At 41.9% G+C, this 19,544-nt stretch overlaps 2 protein-coding genes across 2 annotated transcripts in view; both read left to right on the plus strand.

Moving 5' to 3' along the window:
- Positions 1–520: 520 nt before the first annotated feature.
- Positions 521–19,544, plus strand: part of MARCO (macrophage receptor with collagenous structure) — a 36,939-nt gene continuing 17,915 nt past the window's right edge. Inside the window, exons 1-4 of the mRNA XM_043894769.1 lie at positions 521–675; positions 15,400–15,501; positions 17,027–17,158; positions 18,541–18,585. Coding sequence (XP_043750704.1) covers positions 567–675; positions 15,400–15,501; positions 17,027–17,158; positions 18,541–18,585 — 388 coding nt within the window. The 5' untranslated portion in view covers positions 521–566. The remainder of the gene's footprint in view (positions 676–15,399; positions 15,502–17,026; positions 17,159–18,540; positions 18,586–19,544) is intronic.
- On the plus strand, positions 6,587–7,738 carry LOC122688638 (protein SGT1 homolog). Its single transcript, XM_043894770.1, has one exon. The coding sequence runs from the start codon at positions 6,686–6,688 to the stop codon at positions 7,697–7,699; it is 1,014 nt and encodes a 337-aa protein (XP_043750705.1). The 5' UTR covers positions 6,587–6,685; the 3' UTR covers positions 7,700–7,738.

The following is a 19,544-nucleotide window of genomic DNA, read 5'->3' on the forward strand; positions in this document are numbered from 1 at the left end:
GACCTTGTTAAACTATAGATTTGGATTCCGTCTCTATGGGGAGGGAGCTGAGATTCTGCCTTTATAACAGTTCCCAAGTGATGCCAGCGCTACTGGTCCATGGCCCACACTTTGACTAGCAAGGATGAACTCAAAGGATTGAAATAGGTCAGAGGAGTCAGGTTTCACTGTGGGTTGGAGAGGTCCCATGACAGTGAGCTGAGTCTGGGATGAAGGCAGGGTCTGGACAGACAGAGGAGATGGGGGTCATTGGTTCTGCTCTTGGGTGCCTGAAAACAAGCGGTGATTTCAGGGACCTGTGGTGTGTGCCCCAACTCCGCACACCCCTTCACAAGCAGTTGGACCAAGCGGGAGCTCCACGTGTGAATACCCCATTTCTGAGAAATGCCTAATCCTGACCACGTCAGGAAACATTTTGCAAATTCAGAAATCAGAGTCAAAGGAAGTCCTGTGTGCTCTACAAGTAGAAGCAGTAGTCAAAAGGGAACAATCTCTCCCCAAGTGGTTCCTCTTGGAGAGAGCATTTCTGCTGGCTCCAGAACTTTGGCCATTTATAAACCTTAGCAATGGAAAATGAGGAAATTCTCAAGGAGAAAGAGGTCTTGGCTAGCACTGAAGACGGAACAGCTCTCGACCAAACCATGTTGTCTAGGATGGAGACATTCGAAGTTAATGGTAAAGTACTACTCCCCAATAATGACATTGCCTGTGATGTCTTTCTCTTGGCAACATAGGAATAGACAAGTCCATTGAAAGTCTAAATTTGCGGCTTAGAGATTCAATGATGCATTTCTGGAATGCTTCCATTGGAAATTTGTATAACGCTAGTAATAGAAACTATGTCTTTAGCATAGTTGGGTTTTCTTTTTTTTTAGCTTCACAACTCGTTTAAATTGTATTAAAATTTTTTCCCTTTCATTAATACTAATACTTTTTATATGTCCCTCCTTTTTACTAATGTCTCATTGACACACAGATTATGTCTGTGATGTTTGTAACAAAAGGAAAATGCAAAACAAGAAGGATGAAAAAGTTCAAGAAAACTGAGGCCAAGTGTCATGTTTATTTAATGCAATTCTGTTAAAATTCTTTGATAGTTTCTGTGAATACTCTTGTGTTGCTCAGGGAATGCGTTGTCTACTTGTGGGCTTCCTCAGTGGTTCAGTGGTAAAGAATCCGCCTCTAATGCAGGAGACTCAGGTTTGATCCCTGGGTCAGGAGATACCCTGGAGAAGGAAATAGAAACCCAGTTCAGTATTCTTGCCTGGGAAATTCCATGGACAGAGGAGCCTAGTGGGCTATACGCAAAAGGATGTAACCTAGAGCTACAGCCACAGTGGGCTACATGGGGTCACAAAACAGTCAGACACAATTTAGCACCTATATAACAAAAAATATGTTATAGTGGCATACCTAGTCTGTCTTAAACTCAGATTTTAAAATTCAGTCAACTCTGTTGTTTTATTTTCTCCCTCAATGTTACACAGGTGATGTATTTTATAAAATTTCCTAGAACTCACAACAATGAAAGTCACCAATGAGTGCTTCCCACAGGGGATCTCTGATTTCCTATTTCAGAATATCCTCTTGGATTTGTCTTCCAAGTCAATCAATCATTCCCACTCTGTCTTTTCTGGAAGTTGTATGTGTAGGAACAGCTGCAGTGCTATCCTCTGGCTTAACGGTCCCTCTTGTCCAGGATCTGTTTGTGCAAGTCAGTGGCTGGAAAGATGAAGGGTCAGGTGCTCTGCCTTTAGGTGTTCAAATGGAGTAACAATAAAGGCAGAATTACAGATGACTTTAATAGTTGTTGGCTATTCAGAACTTTGGAGAAGGCAGCGTTATGGACATGTGACTTTTTAAGGTACTGAAAATGTTCAAATGAAGTCAGGTGATCAAACAGACTCAGTACCTACTACCTGCTGAGTTCTGTACTCAGCACCAAAAAAATAGACAAGAATCAACCCAGTCTCTGGCCTCAGGGATCCCACAGTCATGTAGGATGGAAGATGGCAGAGTGAGCCTATTCCTAACTCATTGCTATATGATTCGTCACTGGCTGTCACTGAGATTTGCACAGGACTTTCTGGACAGATCTAACCTGGTGTGGGGCCCTGGAGGGCAGAGCTGAGATCTATTCTAAAGTTTAATGGATAAAGAGGATCCATTGAGAAAGGAAGTGGAAGCTGGGACAGGAGAAGGGCACCACATGTTTGTGATACTTTCACAAGGAATATTCAGAAAAAAACAAACAGCTCCATGTTGTTTGGTTCAAAATTGGGTGGAGAAACAGTGGGGATTGAGATTAGGAGGACCAATTAAGCCAGACCTTGTCCTGAAAGTGTCTACTGAAAAAAAATGCACAATGTGAGAGTAGTAAGTTAGTTTTTTTTTAATTTTTAATTGTAGGATAATTGCTTTATAATGTGTTGGTTTCTGCTGCACACAGTGTGAATGAGCCATTGTTGTTTAGTCACTATGTGGCGTCCCACTCTTTTGCAACCCCATGAGCTGTCCATGGGATTTTCCAGGTAAGAATACTGGAGTGGGTTGACAGTTCCTTCTCTGGGGATTTTCCCAACCAGGAATTGAATCCACAACTCCTGCCACATCTCCTTCATTGCAGGTGGGCTCTTTCCTGCTGAGCCAGTTTAGTTCATAAGTATATCCCCGCCCTCTAGAGCCTCTCTCCCACCCTCATCCCACCCCTCTAGGTTGAGTTAGCTGTCTTATACAGCAACTTTCCACTAGCTAGCTATTTTATACATGATAATCTTGGACTGCAAGGAGATCCAACCAGTCCATCCTGAAGGAGATCAGTCCTGGGTGTTCATTGGAAGGACTGAGGCTGAAGCTGAAACTCCAATACTTTGGCCACCTCATGCGAAGAGTTGACTCATTAGAAAAGACCCTGATGCTGGGAGGGATTGGGGGCAGGAGGAGAAGGGGAAGACAGAGAATGAGATGGCTGGATGGCATCACCGACTCGATGGACATGAGTTTGAGTAAACTCTGGGAGTTGGTGATGGACAGGGAGGCCTGGCGTGCTGCAATTCATGGGGTCGCAAAGAGTCGGACACGACTGAGTGACTGAACTGAACTGAACTGAACTGAACGGAACGGAACTGAATGTGTATTTTGGGCTTCCCTGGCAGCTCAAACAGTAAAGAATCTGCCTGCAATGCAGGAGACCAGGGTTCCGTCCCTGGGTCAGGAAGATCCCCTGGAGAAGGGGATGGTTACCCTCTCCAGTATTCTTGCCTGGAGAATTCCATGGACAGGGGATTCTAGTGGGCTATATAGTCTATGGGGTCACAAAGAGTTGGACACAACTGAGCTACTAACACAACAACAAATGTATATATTTCAATGCTGTTTGGGACAAAATAAGGACAATAGCCCTGGAGATAGCATTTCAAATAGCTCTGAGAAAATGCTCCAAAGAGGCAAAGGGGAAGGTCAGAGCTATATATGATTTTAGTGAAGGGGATACTTGCAGTCAAGTACACATTTTGGCAGAGGCTTGCTGCCAATCACAAAGAGCAGATGTCACTGTTAATGATTTTAGTGCTTTTACAGATGTGAGGAGAGGAAAGAATTGGGCTCATAAAATCTAATCCTATTTATCTATCTGAACACCTATTCTACCATTTTTCCCAGAGTACAAGAATGCCTCATTCTTGACCTCCACACTGAACCCCTTTCAGAGGGTGTTGAAAACAGCTTCAGCAGCTCATGATTTAATCCTTGTAGAGGTAGATGGTAGGTGCCAATTTGTAAGTAGCAAGGGCAGTGGGGAGCTTTGTAGGGACTGAAGTTGGCTGAGAGGCAGTGATTTGCACTTCAGTTACTTATCCTCACAGATAGGGGATGAGTTGGAAAGAGTAACCCTGGGGACAGAGAGGAGTTTGGCAGCCAGAGATGATGAGAGACAGTGGGTGTGTGGAAGGAAAAGAGAGGATGCTCTGGAGAAACAGAAGTCAAATCAGCAAGACTAAAGTAGGGGAATCACGGCAAGTGAGGATGATGCATAAGTCAAAGGTGAATCCTAGATTTCTGACTGGGGTTACAGATACCATGAAGTAAAAATCTAACCACGATCACTCCCGTTTGGAGAGAACATTTTCCTAAATGCATCCACAAGTTCCTATCTCCTCATACAAAGAACATGGAATGCATGGAACTTTCTAGATGAATACCATTATGGACAGTGCTCACTGTGAGATTATGTAACACCTCAGGGCGTACTGAGACTAAAAAAAACTATTTGCTTCAGCAGTAAACGGCTCCAGCCTCATCTATCTGTCTATCCATCTATCTATCTATCCATCATCTATCTGTCTACCTACCTTTCTGTCAACTGAAGATTGCTTAAGTTACCTGAAGAGGCTCAGCAGACTGCAGGCTCTTGCTGACCTTAAGACCCAACGAAACTCCAGGTCTTCCTTCATGAACCAGTATCAGTTGCTCTTCCCTTCAACAATGGAGCATTTGAGCCCAAATGACAGAATACACATTTGTCCCTGTGGTCCATATCTTTCTGGAATGTACTTCTTTCACCTTTTTGAAAATATGAGCATTTCTCTGGCTCACATCTTCCTGTCACTCTCCTCATGGGTTGTGTCAGATATCTGAACTTCTGTTACTAGATCAGCATGCTCTTGCTGTTTTCTGTGGAATGTAATCTGGACCTCTCATGCAAAGCCCTCAATTATTTTAGGACTTATATCTTTCATCATGATATTTCTTCCCACCAATTTCCATCTGAAGAACATCCTTCTTGAAATAGAAGACCCCAAAAAATGCAAATAGAGAAGTTATGGTAGGGGGGTATTGTTTAATTAACACAGAACCTTGGCCCCAGCATCAGACCTGGCTGCCCCTTCTTCCTGCTCTGAAGTTAATTTTAAATATTCTGCTAACAGGCTTTAACTTTGGAGTCTATGCGGGGTCAGCCTTGCTGAAAGGAGTACTTTCATTTCACATTGTTGTTCTGACTTTTGTATTTTGTCATGTCCCTATTTCTCAACATTTTTTAAAAATCTGACTACCCAGAGGTATTTTTCCAGTTTTTATTGTGAAATATTTGTAATTTCACAGAAAGTTGCAAATAATGTACAGGGAAGTCTTTGTGACCTTCACCCTTTTCTTCCAGTGATAACATCTTACATAACTCTAGTACAATATGACCACCAGGAAACTGATATTTGTACAATCCACAGAGCTTATGCAGGTTCCTTTAGTTTTCCATGCACTCATTTGTGTGTGTGAATACAGTTCTCTACAATTTTAACAGATGTGTATACTTGTGTGGCCACCACCAAAATCAAGATATAGAACAGTTCCATCACCACAAAATCTCCCTCATGGTATTTTTTAGAGACACACATGCCCTCTTTCCTGTCCAACAATCACTATACCCAGCTACCACTAATCAGCTCCGCCTCTTTATAATTTTGCTATTTAAAGAAAGTTACATAAGTAGAATTACAAGTATGTAACTTTTTAAAGATTGGCTTTTTCCCCCCTTGAGATCCATCCAAGTTGTTGTATGTATCAGTAGTTGGTTCTATATTATTAATGAGTTTTACTGAGTATTATTCTGTGATATGAATGGATCACAGTTGGTTTAACCATTCACCCACTGAAAGACTTTTGGGTTCCAGTTTTGGGCTATTACAAATAAAGCTGCTATGATTATTTATGTAAAAGTATTTGTGCAAGCACAAATTTTCATTTCTCTAGGAAAAAATGCCAAAAAGTGCAATTAATTGCTGGATTCTAGTTATGTTTAGTATTATAAAAAGCAGTCGATCTGTTTTTCAAGTGTGGATGTTTCATTTTACATTCCCATCAGCGGTGTACAACTGATTCACTGTCTCTGCATCCTTGCCAACAGTTGGTATTATCACTATTTTTACTTTAGCCATTTTGATAAGCATGTGGTAGTAATACTTCACTGTAATTCTAATTTGTGTTTTCCTAGTAGCTAATGATGTTGAATATGTTTTCATGTGTTCATTTGTCACTTATATACCCTCCTCAGTCAAATGTCTCTGTGTCTTTTGCCAATATTTTAATAAGATTTTTCTTTTTTACTAAGCTAAACTAAAGCTAAACTTTTTGAGAATTCTTCATATACTCAAAATATATGTCCTTTGCTGGATATGCAATTTGCAAATATTCTTTCTCAGTCTGTAATTTGTCATTTCATCCACTTAACAAAATCTTTTGCAAAGTGAAAAGTATTTAACTCTATTGGGGTCCCATCTATTGACATTTCCTTTTATGGATTGTGCTTTTGGTGTCAAGTCTGAGAACTTTTTACCTAGCACTGGGTCCTAAAGATTTCTCCTATGTGTAATTCCAAAGCTTTTATAGTTTTATATTATAATATCATGGTTCATTTTGAGTTGATCAAGTTGATTTGATCAAGTTGATCAAGTTGATTTGAGTTTAGGTCAAGGTTTGTTTATTTTGCCTATGGATGTCCAACTGCTTCAATACCACCTGCTGGTATTGAAGCAATCAGTACTATCCTTCCTCAAGGAAATTACTTTTGCACCTTTGTCAAAAATCAGTTGGGGGATTCTCCAGAAGTTTCCCCCTTGGGCGGCGGCGGTGGCGGCGGCGCTGGTAACCCCGGGAAGAGCAGCTCCGGCAGCGGGAACCGTGACGATTAGAGATGGCGGCGGCGGCGGCGGGTCCTGCGGCTGCCGCGAGGTTGTTCCGGAGCTTCTCAGATGCCCTCATCGAGCAGGACCCCCAGGCGGCGTTAGAGGAGCTGACTAAGGCTTTGGAGCAGAAACCAGATGATGCACAGTATTACTGTCAAAGAGCTTATTGTCACATTCTTCTTGGAAATTACAGTGATGCTGTTGCTGACGCAAAAAAATCCCTTGAACTTAATCCAAATAGTTCCACTGCTCTGCTGAGAAAGGGGATATGTGAATACCATGAAAAAAACTATGCTGCTGCTCTAGAAACTTTTACAGAAGGACAGAAATTAAATAGTGCAGATGCTGATTTCCTTGCTTGGATTAAAAGGTGTCAAGAAGCTCAGAATGGATCACAGCCTGAGGTGTCTGCATCCCAGAGGACTCATCAGTCAAAAATCAAGTATGACTGGTATCAAACAGAATCTCAAGTAATCATTACACTTATGATCAAGAATGTTCAGAAGAATGATGTAAATGTGGAATTTTCAGAAAAAGAGTTGTCTGCTTTGGTGAAACTTCCTTCTGGAGAGGATTACAGTTTGAAACTGAGACTTCTTCATCCTATAATACCAGAGCAGAGCATGTTTAAAGTACTTTCAACAAAGATTGAAATTAAAATGAAAAAGCCAGAGGCTGTCAGATGGGAAAAGCTAGAGGGGCAAGGAGATGTGCCTAACCCCAAACCATTCATAGCAGATGTAAAAAACCTATATCCATCATCATCTCATTATACAAGAAATTGGGATAAATTGGTTGGTGAGATCAAAGAAGAAGAAAAGAATGAGAAGTTGGAGGGAGATGCAGCTTTAAACAAATTATTTCAGCAGATCTATTCAGATGGCTCTGATGAAGTGAAACGTGCCATGAACAAATCATTTATGGAGTCTGGTGGTACAGTTTTGAGTACCAACTGGTCTGATGTAGGTAAAAGGAAAGTTGAAATCAATCCTCCTGATGATATGGAATGGAAAAAGTACTAAATAAATTAATTTGTTACCACTGTAAAAAAAAAAAAAAAATCAGTTGGGCACACTTGAAGGAAATGGCAACCCACTCCAATATCCTTGCCTGGAAAATCTCATCGACAGAGGAGCCTGGTGGGCTCCTGGGCTGCAGTCCATGAGGTCGCAAAGAGTCGGGCACGACTGAGTGACTAACACTTACATTTACTTACTTGTATGAGTCTATTTCTGTGTTCTTTATTCTGTCCATTCATCTACATGTCTGTCCCTGCACCAGTACCACACTGTCTTGATACTATAGATTTATTGTAACTCTAAACATAAGGCAACGTTATTTCTCACATTTTATTCTTCTTTTTCAAGATGATTTTAACTATTCTGAGGCTTGTGCCTTTCCATATAAATTTTGGGATAAATTTATACCATCAAAAACCTTGCTGGATTTTGTAAGAATTATATTATACCTCTAGATAGTTCAAAAACTGACATCTTTACATCTTTATGTTGTCTTACAATCCATGAACTTGATATGTTCCTACATTTCTTTGGGTCTTTACTGCTTTTTCTTTAAGTGAAAATTTAGTAACTTTTGGGCATACCGATCCTGTGTACATTTTGTTAAATTTATATCAAAGTATTTCATTTTCTTTAGAGCAATTATAAATGTGTGTTTTAAATTTTGATTTCCACTTGTTTGTCAGTTGTATATAGAAAAAGGGAGTGGCAACACACATCCTTGCCTTGTTCCCAGTCTCCGGAGGAAAGTTTTCTGTCTCACCATTAATAGTGAGATAAGCAGGGGGCCTCCCCTGGTAGTCCAGTGTATAGACAGCCTTACAATGCAGGGGGTGTGGGTTCAATCCCTAGTTGGGGAATGGAGATCCTACATGCTTCTCTGGTGAAAAACCAAAACATAAAACAGAAGCAATACTGTAACAAATTCAATAAAGACTTTTTAAAAATGGTCCACATCAAAAAAAGAAAAAAAAGTGATGTAAGCTTTAGATAGCTGTTGATACTCTTTTTTAAAAAGGAAAATTTGAGAATGTTCTCTTCTAATTTGCGGAGAGTTTTATTATAAATGTGTTATTTATTATGAGAGCGATAATTATGACAGTTTATCATGAGTTGAATTTTGTTAAGTACTTTTTCTGCATTAACTATACAGTTACATGATTTTTCTTCTTTAGTCTATTGATATGTAGATTACATTGATTTTCTAATATTGAACCAGTCATGCTTACCTGGAAATCCCATTTAGTATATCAATCTTTTTAAAGCACTGTTGGATATGGTTTACTGCTATTTCGTTGAGGATATTTGTGTCAACATTCATGAGACATATTGATCTTTAGTTTTCTTTTTGTACTGCCTTTGGCTTTTATATTATGATAATACAAAATGAGTTAAAAAGTGTTCTTTACTCTTCTGTAAACCATAAGAGATTGTCTGAACTTGGTGTTAATTCTTTTCTTAAAGGTTTGTTAGGATATTGGACCTGGATATTTCTTTTATAAGAAATTTTAAATCACAAATTAAACTTGTTTAATCGGCATAGATATTTATCTTATTTCTTTCACCTTGGTTGAGTTTTTGTAGTTTGTGACTTTTCAGGAGTTGGTTCATTTCTTCTAAGTTGTTAGCAAAAAGTTAGTAGTATCTCCTTGTTTTCTTTTTAATGGCTGCAGCATCTGTGGTGATACATCCTGTTTTATTGTTGATATTGGTGATTTGTGTCTTCTTTCTTTTTATCTTTGTTGGTCTTGATAGCACTTTACCAATTTTTATTGATTTTATTCAGACAACCAGATTTTTGGTTTTTCATTTTCTCCCTTGTATTCGTATTTTAAATCTCATTGATTTATGCTCTGGTCTTTATTCTTTCTTTTTTTTTTCCTGAATGTTTATGATTTACTTTTCTTTTATGTTTTCTTAAGGTAAGAACTTAGTTTATTGATTTGAGAACCTTCCTCATTTGTAAACTTTTACTGCTGTGAATTTCCTTTCCAGTGCTGCTTTAGATGTATTCCATAATTTGATATATTTTATTTCCACTTTCATTCAATTCTTTTAAAGATTTTTTCCTTTGAGACTTTTCCTATGACCCATGCATTATTTAGAAGTTAAAAAAAGATTCCAATTGTTTGAAGATTTTTCTGTTATTATCTTCCATTTTGATTCCACTATTGTCAGAGGATATCTGCAAATTTTAATTTCTTTTACAGTTTGTTAGGTTTGTTTTATGACTCAGGATATGGTCTTAGTAAATACTCCATGTATGCATGGAAAGAATGTATATTCTGCTGTTGTTGCATGGAGCATCTTATGAATGTTAGATCCTGTTGGTGCTCAGTTCTATACTTTTGTTGATTTCCTATCAATTGCTGAGGATGGGGTATTAATATCCCCAACTATAACTGGGATTTGCCCATTTCTCTTTTCTGTTATATCAATTCTGTTTCATGTGAATAGAAGTTCTACTGTTTGGTTTCTTTTACATCTTATAATGGGTCATGGTTTTTCATTCACTTTGCCAATTTCTTCCCTCTACTTGGTATAGTTAGACTATTTATGAAAATAATTATAGCTACATTAGGTTTAAATCTGCCATCCTAGTTTGTATTTTCTCTTTGCTTCTTCTATTTCCCATTCATCTGTTTCTCTTTTCTTATCTTTCTATAGATTACTTGAGCACTTTTTAAAGTTCCATTTTTATTTATTTATAGTTTGTTTGTGGTATATCTCTTTTAATAGTTTATTTAGTGGTTTCTCTGTGCATTTCAATATACATATATAACTTAGCACAGTCTATGGTATCAACATTTTACCACTTTGAGTCGAGTGCAAAAATCTTATTTACATTTATGTCTTTTTATTGTCTTCATTTTTTAAAATGAATTGTCTGAGGTATTTCTTCTACTTACACTGAGAGTCGCATTAGATGGTGTTATATATTTGTTTCAACCATCAACTGTGACCTTTAAAAGCTGTGAGGAGGATGATCTAATATATATCCTTGTATTTTACCCATTCTTCTTTCCCTTTTCCTGTTCTTCCCTTTGGAGGTGTCAAACCTTTTCCTACACCATTGCCATTCTATTTGAAGATATCCTTTAGCCATTCTTCAAAGGTAAGTTCACGAGCAATCATCTCTATTAGTTTTCCTTCATCTGAGAACCTCTATTTTCCAATCATTGTTAAAGGATGCACCAGAAATAGAATTCATGGTTGACAATTTCTTTCAGCACACAAAAAGTATTGTGCCACTTCTAGCTGATCTCTGTGCTTTCAGATGAAAAATCTGCTGACATTACAAATAGATATTACTTTATAAGTAATTTCTCCTTTCCCTCTGGCTATTTTCAAGACTTTTCCTTTTTGTTTAGATTTTTAATTTTCTTTATCTCTAAATTTTTCAGATTTTTGCCTATGTGTCTTGATATGGATTTCTTTGAATTTACCATGTCTTGGATTTGCTCAGCTTCTTGGATCTATAGGGTCTTTCGTCAAATTTGAGAAATTTTCAGCTACCATTATTTTTTTGAGGTTTTTTTTTTTTTTTTGGCTAAACACTCTTTCTGGGACTTCAATGATGAGTATTATGTGTTTTTTGTGTGTGTCTTTTTTATTGACTCACACATCTCTGAGGCTCTGTTTATTTGTCGTTTTATTGTTGTTGATTTTCTGTTTTTCAGATTGGGCAATTTCTATTGTTCTATCATTTAGTTGAGTGATTCTTTTTTTTGTCATATTTATTACACTATTGAGCCAATGTGGTGAGGTTTAAAAAGGATATTTGGCATTTTGAAATTATATAATTTTCCATCTGAGTCTTTTATATATCTTCTATCTTGTGAGATTTTTTTAAAGTTTTGTTTGTAAGTACTCATTAAAGCATTTTTGTTGTGGCTGCTTTAAAATATTATTGAATAATTCCAACACTGGTGTCATCTCAATGATTTTAGGTTTAAGTTTCTTGCATAAACTGTTTAGGTTTATTAGATAGATTCTGGCCCATTTTGTGGGCTATCATTCTTGACAGTTTCTTCTAACCACTAATAGTTGAAATGATCGACATCAGTCAGTTCAGTCACTCAGTTGTGTCTGACTCTTTGCAACCCCAATGGACTGAAGCACACCACACTTCCAGAGCTTGCTCAAACTCATGTCCATTGAGTTGGTGATGCCATCCAACCATCTCATCCTTGGTCGTCTCCTTCTCCTCCTTCAATCTTTCCCAGCATCAGGGTCTTTTCCAGTGAGTCAGCTCTTCTCATCAAGTGGCCAAAGTATTGGAGTTTCAGCATCAGTCCTTCTGATGAATATTCAGGACTGATTTCCTTTAGGATGGACTGGTTGGATCTCTTTGCAGTCCAAGGGACTCTCAAGAGTCTTCTCCAACACCACAGTTCAAAAGCATCAATTCTTGGACACTCAACTTTCTTTATAATCCAACTCTCATATCCATACAAGACTACTGGAGAAAATATAGCTTTGACTAGATGGATCTTTTTTGGCAGAGTAATGTCTCTGCTTTTTAATATGCTGTCTAGGTTGGTCATAGCTTTGCTTCCAAGGAGCAAGCATCTTTTAATTTCATGGCTGCAGTCACCATCTGCAGTGATTTTGGAGCGCCCCCAAAAAAAGCCTGTCACTGTTTCCATTGTTTTCCCATATATTTGCCATGAAGTGATGGGACTGGATGCTATGATCTTCATTTTTTGAATGTTGAGTGTTAAGGCAACTGTTTCACTCTCCTCTTTCACCTTCATCAAGAGGCTCTTGAGTTTTTCTTTGCTTTCTGCCATAAGGGTGGTGTCACCTGCATATCTGAGGTTATTGATATGTCTCCCATCAGTCTTGACTCCAGCTTGAGCTTCATCCAGTCTGGCATTCTGCATGATGTACTCTGCCTATAAGTTAAATAAACAGGGTGACAACATACAGCCTTGATGTACTCCTTTCCCAATTTGGAACCAGTCCATTGTGCCATGTCTGCTTCTAACTGTTGTTTCTTGACCTGTATACAGATTTCTCAGGAGGCAAGTAAAGTGTTCTTGTATTCCCATCTCTTTAAGAATTTTCCACAGTTTGTTGTGATCCACACAATTAAAGGCTTTAGCATGTTCAATGAAGCAAAAGTAGATGATTTTCTAGAACTCTCTTACTTTTTTGATGATCCAACAGATGTTGGTAATTTGATTTCTGGTTCTTCTGCTCTCTAAATCCAGCTTGAACATCTGGAAGTTCTCAGTTCACATACTGGTAAAGCCTAGCTTGGAGAATTTTGAACATTACTTTGCTAGTATGTGAGATGAGTGCAATTGTGTGATAGTTTGAGCATTCTTTGGCATTGCCTTTCTTTGGGATTGAAATGAAAACGGGCCTTTTCCAGTCCTGTGACCACCTGTGATCACCAAATTTGCTGGCATATTGAGTGCAGCACTTTAAAAGCATCATCTTTTAGGATTTGAAATAGCTGAACTGGAATTCCATCACCTCCACTAGCTTTGTTCGTAATGATCTTCCTAAGGCCCACTTGACTTGGCTCTATGTGAGTGATCATGCCATCATGGTTATCTGGGTCGTTAAGATCTTTTTTGTATAGTTCTATGTATTTTTGCCACCTGTTCTTAATATATTTTGCTTCTGTTAATGATCAACATGGGGGTAAAGAATTTGTCCTATCCTTTGCTTTGTACAGAGCAAGTTAGACAAAACCTACAGATTTAAAGTTCCCAGTTCTAAAATACTTTGCCTTTGTGCCAGTTATAGCTCTGAATTTAAAAGCATTCTGCATTCTGGACCTGAACTACTCCCAGCTCCCTGTCATGTCTGTTTTTCTTCTTGTTATCCTTTTTCAAATGCCTTACACGTGTTCCTACCATGTAGTTGAAAATATCTGCATCTTCCATGCTGGCCCTCACCCCTATCTCTAGCATCTATGATATGTGTGTCTCTGAAACATAGTTACCTTTCTATTGCCATCACATGTTAAGTTTCATCACATTTTGTGCTGTCTATGAGGCTGTATTTGCTGTCCACCATCTTCTATTAAGCGTGAGGCTTCCCCTCATGCTTATTCATTCTCACTATCATGACTATATGGTACCTGAGGTTTTAAGTTGCATTCCTGATGCTCTCCCAACGCTTTTCAACTGGCAGTGTTCAACTCTGCACACACTTGGCACCCAGATGACTCATTCATCCATTCAATTAGCTAGTCGCCATTTTCCCAGAATATCATACTGATGCTGGAATGCAGCCTTGGGAACTTCCAGGCCATGTAGAGGAGAGTGAGACATAGAAATAGTTCAAGGTGCTCAGGGTCACAGCAGATAAAAGCACAATTCTGTGGGGAAGCAGCGCAAGGGCCCACCCATCCCAGGGGAGCCTGAGGGTCTATCTTGGGTCAGGGAAGTCTCTACTCTGCTCCTGAAGGATGAGTAAGAAGTAGTTATGCATAAAGAAGAAAGGAATATTCCTTCCTTGGGTATTCAGAGGAGACACTGTCTGAAGTCAGAAGGGTGTAACCCCCGTGGTCTGGCCTGACCATTGATCTGTGTCAGGGGTGGAGGTGAGGTAGAGAGGCATGGCCACAGGAGAGCTGGCTGGAGACCAGGCTACATGAACCCACAGGGGAGTTGTTTGTCCCGAGGGCAGTGAGCATAAGGGCTGAAAACCAGGGAGCGACTGGGGCTGGATGTGTGTTGGAGAACTCACGCAGGCTGCGATGTGGGCCTGGACTTCAGGGGTGCATGCAGCTAGGGAGAACACCCTGTGCTAGACGGAGTAGCCATGTGTCTCTAAGCATTATGAAGCAGCTAGTAAAGAGAAGAGTTAAGTCTCTGTCTACTGAGAGAACTAGAAGGAAACCCATGGAAAAATTCTTCATTGCAGAAGGAACATGTGCTTTAGTTGATTACATACTACTAAAGCACATGTGATGAGCACACATGATAAGCACATGGGCTAAGTAGTATGTATTTGTAATATGATATCATTGGTGTAAAACGAAAAGGAGAAACACTCCATCTAGGAGGATATGAGTTTGTTAGGATGGGGGAATGGGAGGAAGGCCACATCCCAGAAAGCTAATGAAGCTTACCTCAGCAGGCTAGGACCTCAGGGGATTAATTATGAGATTATTAATCCTTGAAATGCTCTCCATATTGTTTGATGCATTATATTATGCATGTTTTACCTTCATAATTTAAAAATCTAAAGAAAAAGAAAGCAAAGGCCTGGGCAAAATTTGCAGATCTTGTCTTATAACCTAATAGGTTTTTCAACTGTTCCAAACCTCGCTCACTGTTTATAAAATGGGAACAAACATTTTCCTCCAAAACTCTTGAAATTGAAATGTGTTAATTCATCGGTTAATTGGATGTACATCTACTGAGCACCCCCTGGAGCAGGTGGCACACGGGGGCTTCTACAGTGAGCAAGGTTGATGTAATATCTGGCTTAAGGACCATGCTCTTTCAGCAAAGAATACATGCAGAGGTGTTTTTCACCCAGCCACACAAGCGAGTGGCTTCTTGCCCTGTGGAAGGAGGGTCAAGGGGAGGATTTGGCTGTCTTTGGTCTTTGTGTCCTTCCCCGCATGGAACCTCAGGGAGAGCCCCTTGCTCACCCAGAGGGCATCTGGGCCCAGGCTAGGGACCTCTGCTCTCCACCCTCTCTAGCAGCTGCTTTCTGCCTGTGTTCCACTTCAGGTCCAAAGCCCAAGAGGAGAAATGGAAAGAACTGCATCATGGTCCTAGTGGTCATGTACCTGGTTCTGCTCACTGTGGGCGCTGGGCTATTGGTGATACAAGGTAAACCACCTGAGTCCTGCCTGGTCCTTCCTTGGGTAACAACGTGGACCCACCAGATACAGAACCCAGGCTCAGGGGAGAGCCCCGGGGCCACCGCTGCCCATGTGCTGGGGGAGAGTTCTCAGGCCCTGGGTGGCCAGGGTGGTGCGGGGAGGGGAGGGGAAAGCAGAAAGGGGAGTGTGTGTTACGTGTTACGTGTGTGTGTGTGTGTGTGTGTGTGTGTGTGTGTGCGTGCATGAGGGGGGCGGGGGAGAGGGAGGCAAGGAGAAATAGACCACACATGTGTGTGTCTGAAGCAGTCAAAGAGGCAGTGATTTCACACAGGTATGCCTTGTGCATCTCCCATCAAGAATTCCCTGTCTCTGGATGAGAAGGAGCTTTTTTTTTTTTTCTTTTTTAATTTATTTATCTTAATTGGAGGCTAATTACTTTACCATATTGTAGTGGTTTTGCCATACATTGACATGAATCAGCCATGGGTGCACATGTGTTCCCCATCCTGAACCCCCCTCCCACCTCCCTCTGGGTCATCCCGGTGCACCAGCCCCGAGCACCCTGTCTCATGCATCAAACCTGGACCGGCGATCTGTTTCACATATGATAATGTACATGTTTCAATGCTATTCTCTCAAATCATCCCACCCTCACCTTCTCCCACAGAGTCCAAAAGACTGTCCTATACATCTGTGTCTCTTTTTCTGTCTTGCATATAGGGTCATCATTACCATCTTTCTAAATTCCATATATATGTGTTATTATACTGTATTGGTGTTTTTCTTTCTGGCTTACTTCACTCTGTATAATAGACTCCAGTTTCATCCACCTCATTAGAACGGATTCAAATGCATTCTTTTTAATGGCTGAGTAATATTCCATTGTGTATATATATCAAAGCTTCCCTATCCATTCATCTGCTGATGGGCATCTGGGTTGCTTCCATGTCTTGGCTATTATAAACAGTGCTGCGATGAACATTGGGGTGCACGTGTCTCTTTCTATTCTGGTTTAGGAAGGAGCTTTGTTGATCAGTGTTTCATTTCAACATGATTTGGCTTTCAAAGTGCTCCCAGTCCAAATGGTTAGGTCAGGAAGCGACCCCTCATACAGACAGTGAAGCTGCTCAAGCGCGTCACGTGCCCAGCTGTCACAAACGCACATCGCACGCATATTAACGCCTCACATGATTAGGCCAGGTCAGCACGTTGGTGGCCATGCACTCACGCTCCGGCAGGCACAGAGTTCTTAACTGCGCGCAGGTTGATCATGGATGCAGTGGGTGCACAGACTGTGCCAGTGTGTGCCGTGGACGTGTAGCATCTGTGAGTGTGAAGTGCCCGTGTGCAAGATACAGACAAAGCTCTGTGCTCACACTAGTTCCCCACAGTACACAAAACATGCATTTACACAGTCAGAACTTACAGAGTTGAGCACATATGACACAGAATGTCAGGGCTATGTTCAAATGCCCTGGGCTTTAATGAAGTCCCTGAAAGAATGCTGAAGGGCTGGGGTGTGGGGTGTCCAGTTCTAAACCTGCAGGAGCGGCTCCAGATCCTGGAGATGCCCCACAACAATGAAACACAGGCCCAGATCACCCAAGTCCTCGCCAAGCAGGAGAGACTACAACAGCGGATGGACAACTTTAGTCAGATCCAAGGTTGGTCCCTCCCCACTGAGCTGGGACTCTCCAGAGGGAATGGGAATGGGGGAGCTGCTTGTGTGTGGACAAGAGGGTCTTTAGACCTGAATTCCCTTCTTTGGCAGAGGGGCTTCCCAGACCCTGTCCTGGCATGAGACCCTGGAGGCCAAGAGAGGGGGTGAAGGCTGAATGAGGAGGGTGTGAAATTACAGGCACCCTGGGTGACTGCAGACAGATCTGGTGAGAGTGGGGTCAGGAAGCTAGGAGCCAAGGACCCTGTCCAAATGATTATGACATCCAAGAGCCAAGGTCTTCAGTAACCAGCCAAAGGTCAGGTCTGAGTCCCAAAGCCCTCAGACCAGCCCAGAATGCTCAGGAGGGCAGGTAAAATGCAGAGCCCGGGGCGATTCCCAGGACCACTTCCAAGTGGCAAACTATATGGTCTGTGGCTGGAGAGAGGAATGGCAGGCATCTCGCCAGTCTGGCCAAAGCAGGGGCCATGGAGGGGAGAGGACAGTGGACCTGCCCTTGTAGAAGAGACCCCAGAAGCACCCTGGCTCCTCCCACACGTGGGGACGCAGAGAGAGGTGCAGACTGCCACACAGAAGGCTTTCCCCTGCACTCGACCCCGCAGGCGCCTCATCTTGGGCTTCCAGCCTCCAAAACTCTAAGAAGTGAATTTCTTTGGTTAAGCCCCACCTCCCCAGTCCATAATGTGTTGTTATGGTGGCCAGAATGGACTAAGAGAGGACGAGGAGCCCTGTCACATCCACCCAAGTCTTTGGGAGGCTGTCATCCCCAAAGCAGTGCTGGAAAGGGAGAGATCTGATATGGGTAGCAGCAGCGATGGGTGCCATGTATCACAGCCTGGGCACGCTTTCTATGTGGGTTTCCATGTGGCAGCCTCAGAACTGCCCTGCTTAACTGGTATATGAACCCTAGTTCACTGATGAGAAAGCTGATGCTCCAGACGATGAAAGGTCAGGCCCAGGGTCACTCAGCTAAAGGGGCAGTGCTGCTGTTCAGACCCAGGTCTGTCCGGCTCAGCCTCCCTCTGGAGTCATCGTCTACACAACTGAATTTTGCCTGCTGGGCCATGAGCTTCCTGTGGGAAGGCACTCCATCTTTTCTTCCTTCCACACCGTTTGGCTGATCTGTGTGCCCAATGACACTTGTTGAGTGGATGATGGTGTAAGTGGCACCTTGTTCATTGGGGCATGGTGTCTCCGCTCCTTTTCCTTAGGTCTTTCAGGTCCAAAGGGGCCCAGGGTGGACCTCGCCTCCCCCACCTGCCAGGACCGCTCGCAGAGAAGTCATAGAAACCGCCTCTGTCTACTGGCCCCATAATCCTTTTTTTCCTGCTTGTCCAGGCTACATTCTGAATTCCTTTTCCTTTCCAGGACCCCCAGGACCCCGAGGCCCACCAGGAATCAAGGGAGAGGCAGGTGAGCAGGGGCTGGGTGTGTGTGCTGGCCAGGTAGCAGCCCGTCTCAGAGCAGCTGCAAACACACACCCCACCCCGAGAGTCTGAACTCCAAGTGGGATCTGTGTGTGAGGGAGGTCACCTGGGGTGAGACCCTACGTGTCCTGGGATGCTGGGAAGTACCTGCTTCACAGAGGAGACACCTAGGTGTGGATGGAAGGGTGAGGACACTCCAAGACCCTCCTTGGTGCTCAGAGTACAAGCCTATGAGCATCCCTGGAGAGAGTCAAGCTCATTGGTCCAGACTCCAGAGCCTGACACAACTGCCTTCACCATAGACTGGTTGCACGACCTGGGGAGCACTCCTTTACCTCTCTGGGTCTCAGTTTCTTTGTCTGTAAAATGGGGATAAGAATGCTTCAGAGGATTACTTGGGTCTGTAAAATGGGGATAAGAATGCTTCAGAGGATTACTGGGGTCTGTAAAATGGGGATAAGAATGCTTCAGAGGATTACTAGGGTCTGTAAAATGGGGATAAGAATGCTTCAGAGGCTTACTGGGAAGTTAAAATTACAATTCAAAGCCCATGATTGGCTCTCTTTTTTAGGCTGTGGCCTTAATATGCCCAGGTGCCTTACCAGCGGCCACGGCAAGGCTGGGTCAGAGAATGCGGGGGCTCAGCTGGCCCCTGGGGGAGAGGGGCTTCATCACTGTTGCAATCCATTCTGCCCTTCACTTAGACTCTCAAACCTCAAATCCCCAGAGGGATGGAGGCTGCTGAGTTGTAAAAATGCCAAGAAAGCTGTTACTAAAGAAAGAGCAGAATGAGAGGATTTGCAAGAAAGGGGGAAATAGACTGAGAGCCTCTAAGTCTCCAGGACACTGAGACAGAAAGAAAAACACCACTATTTGCAGAAGGGAAACTTGTTAGGAGGGAAAACTCTTTTTTTTTCCAGGAACTAATTTTTAGAAAGATTTTAA

This window comes from Cervus elaphus, chromosome 33, assembly GCF_910594005.1.
Source record: "Cervus elaphus chromosome 33, mCerEla1.1, whole genome shotgun sequence".
Classification (NCBI taxonomy): Eukaryota; Metazoa; Chordata; class Mammalia; order Artiodactyla; family Cervidae; genus Cervus; species Cervus elaphus.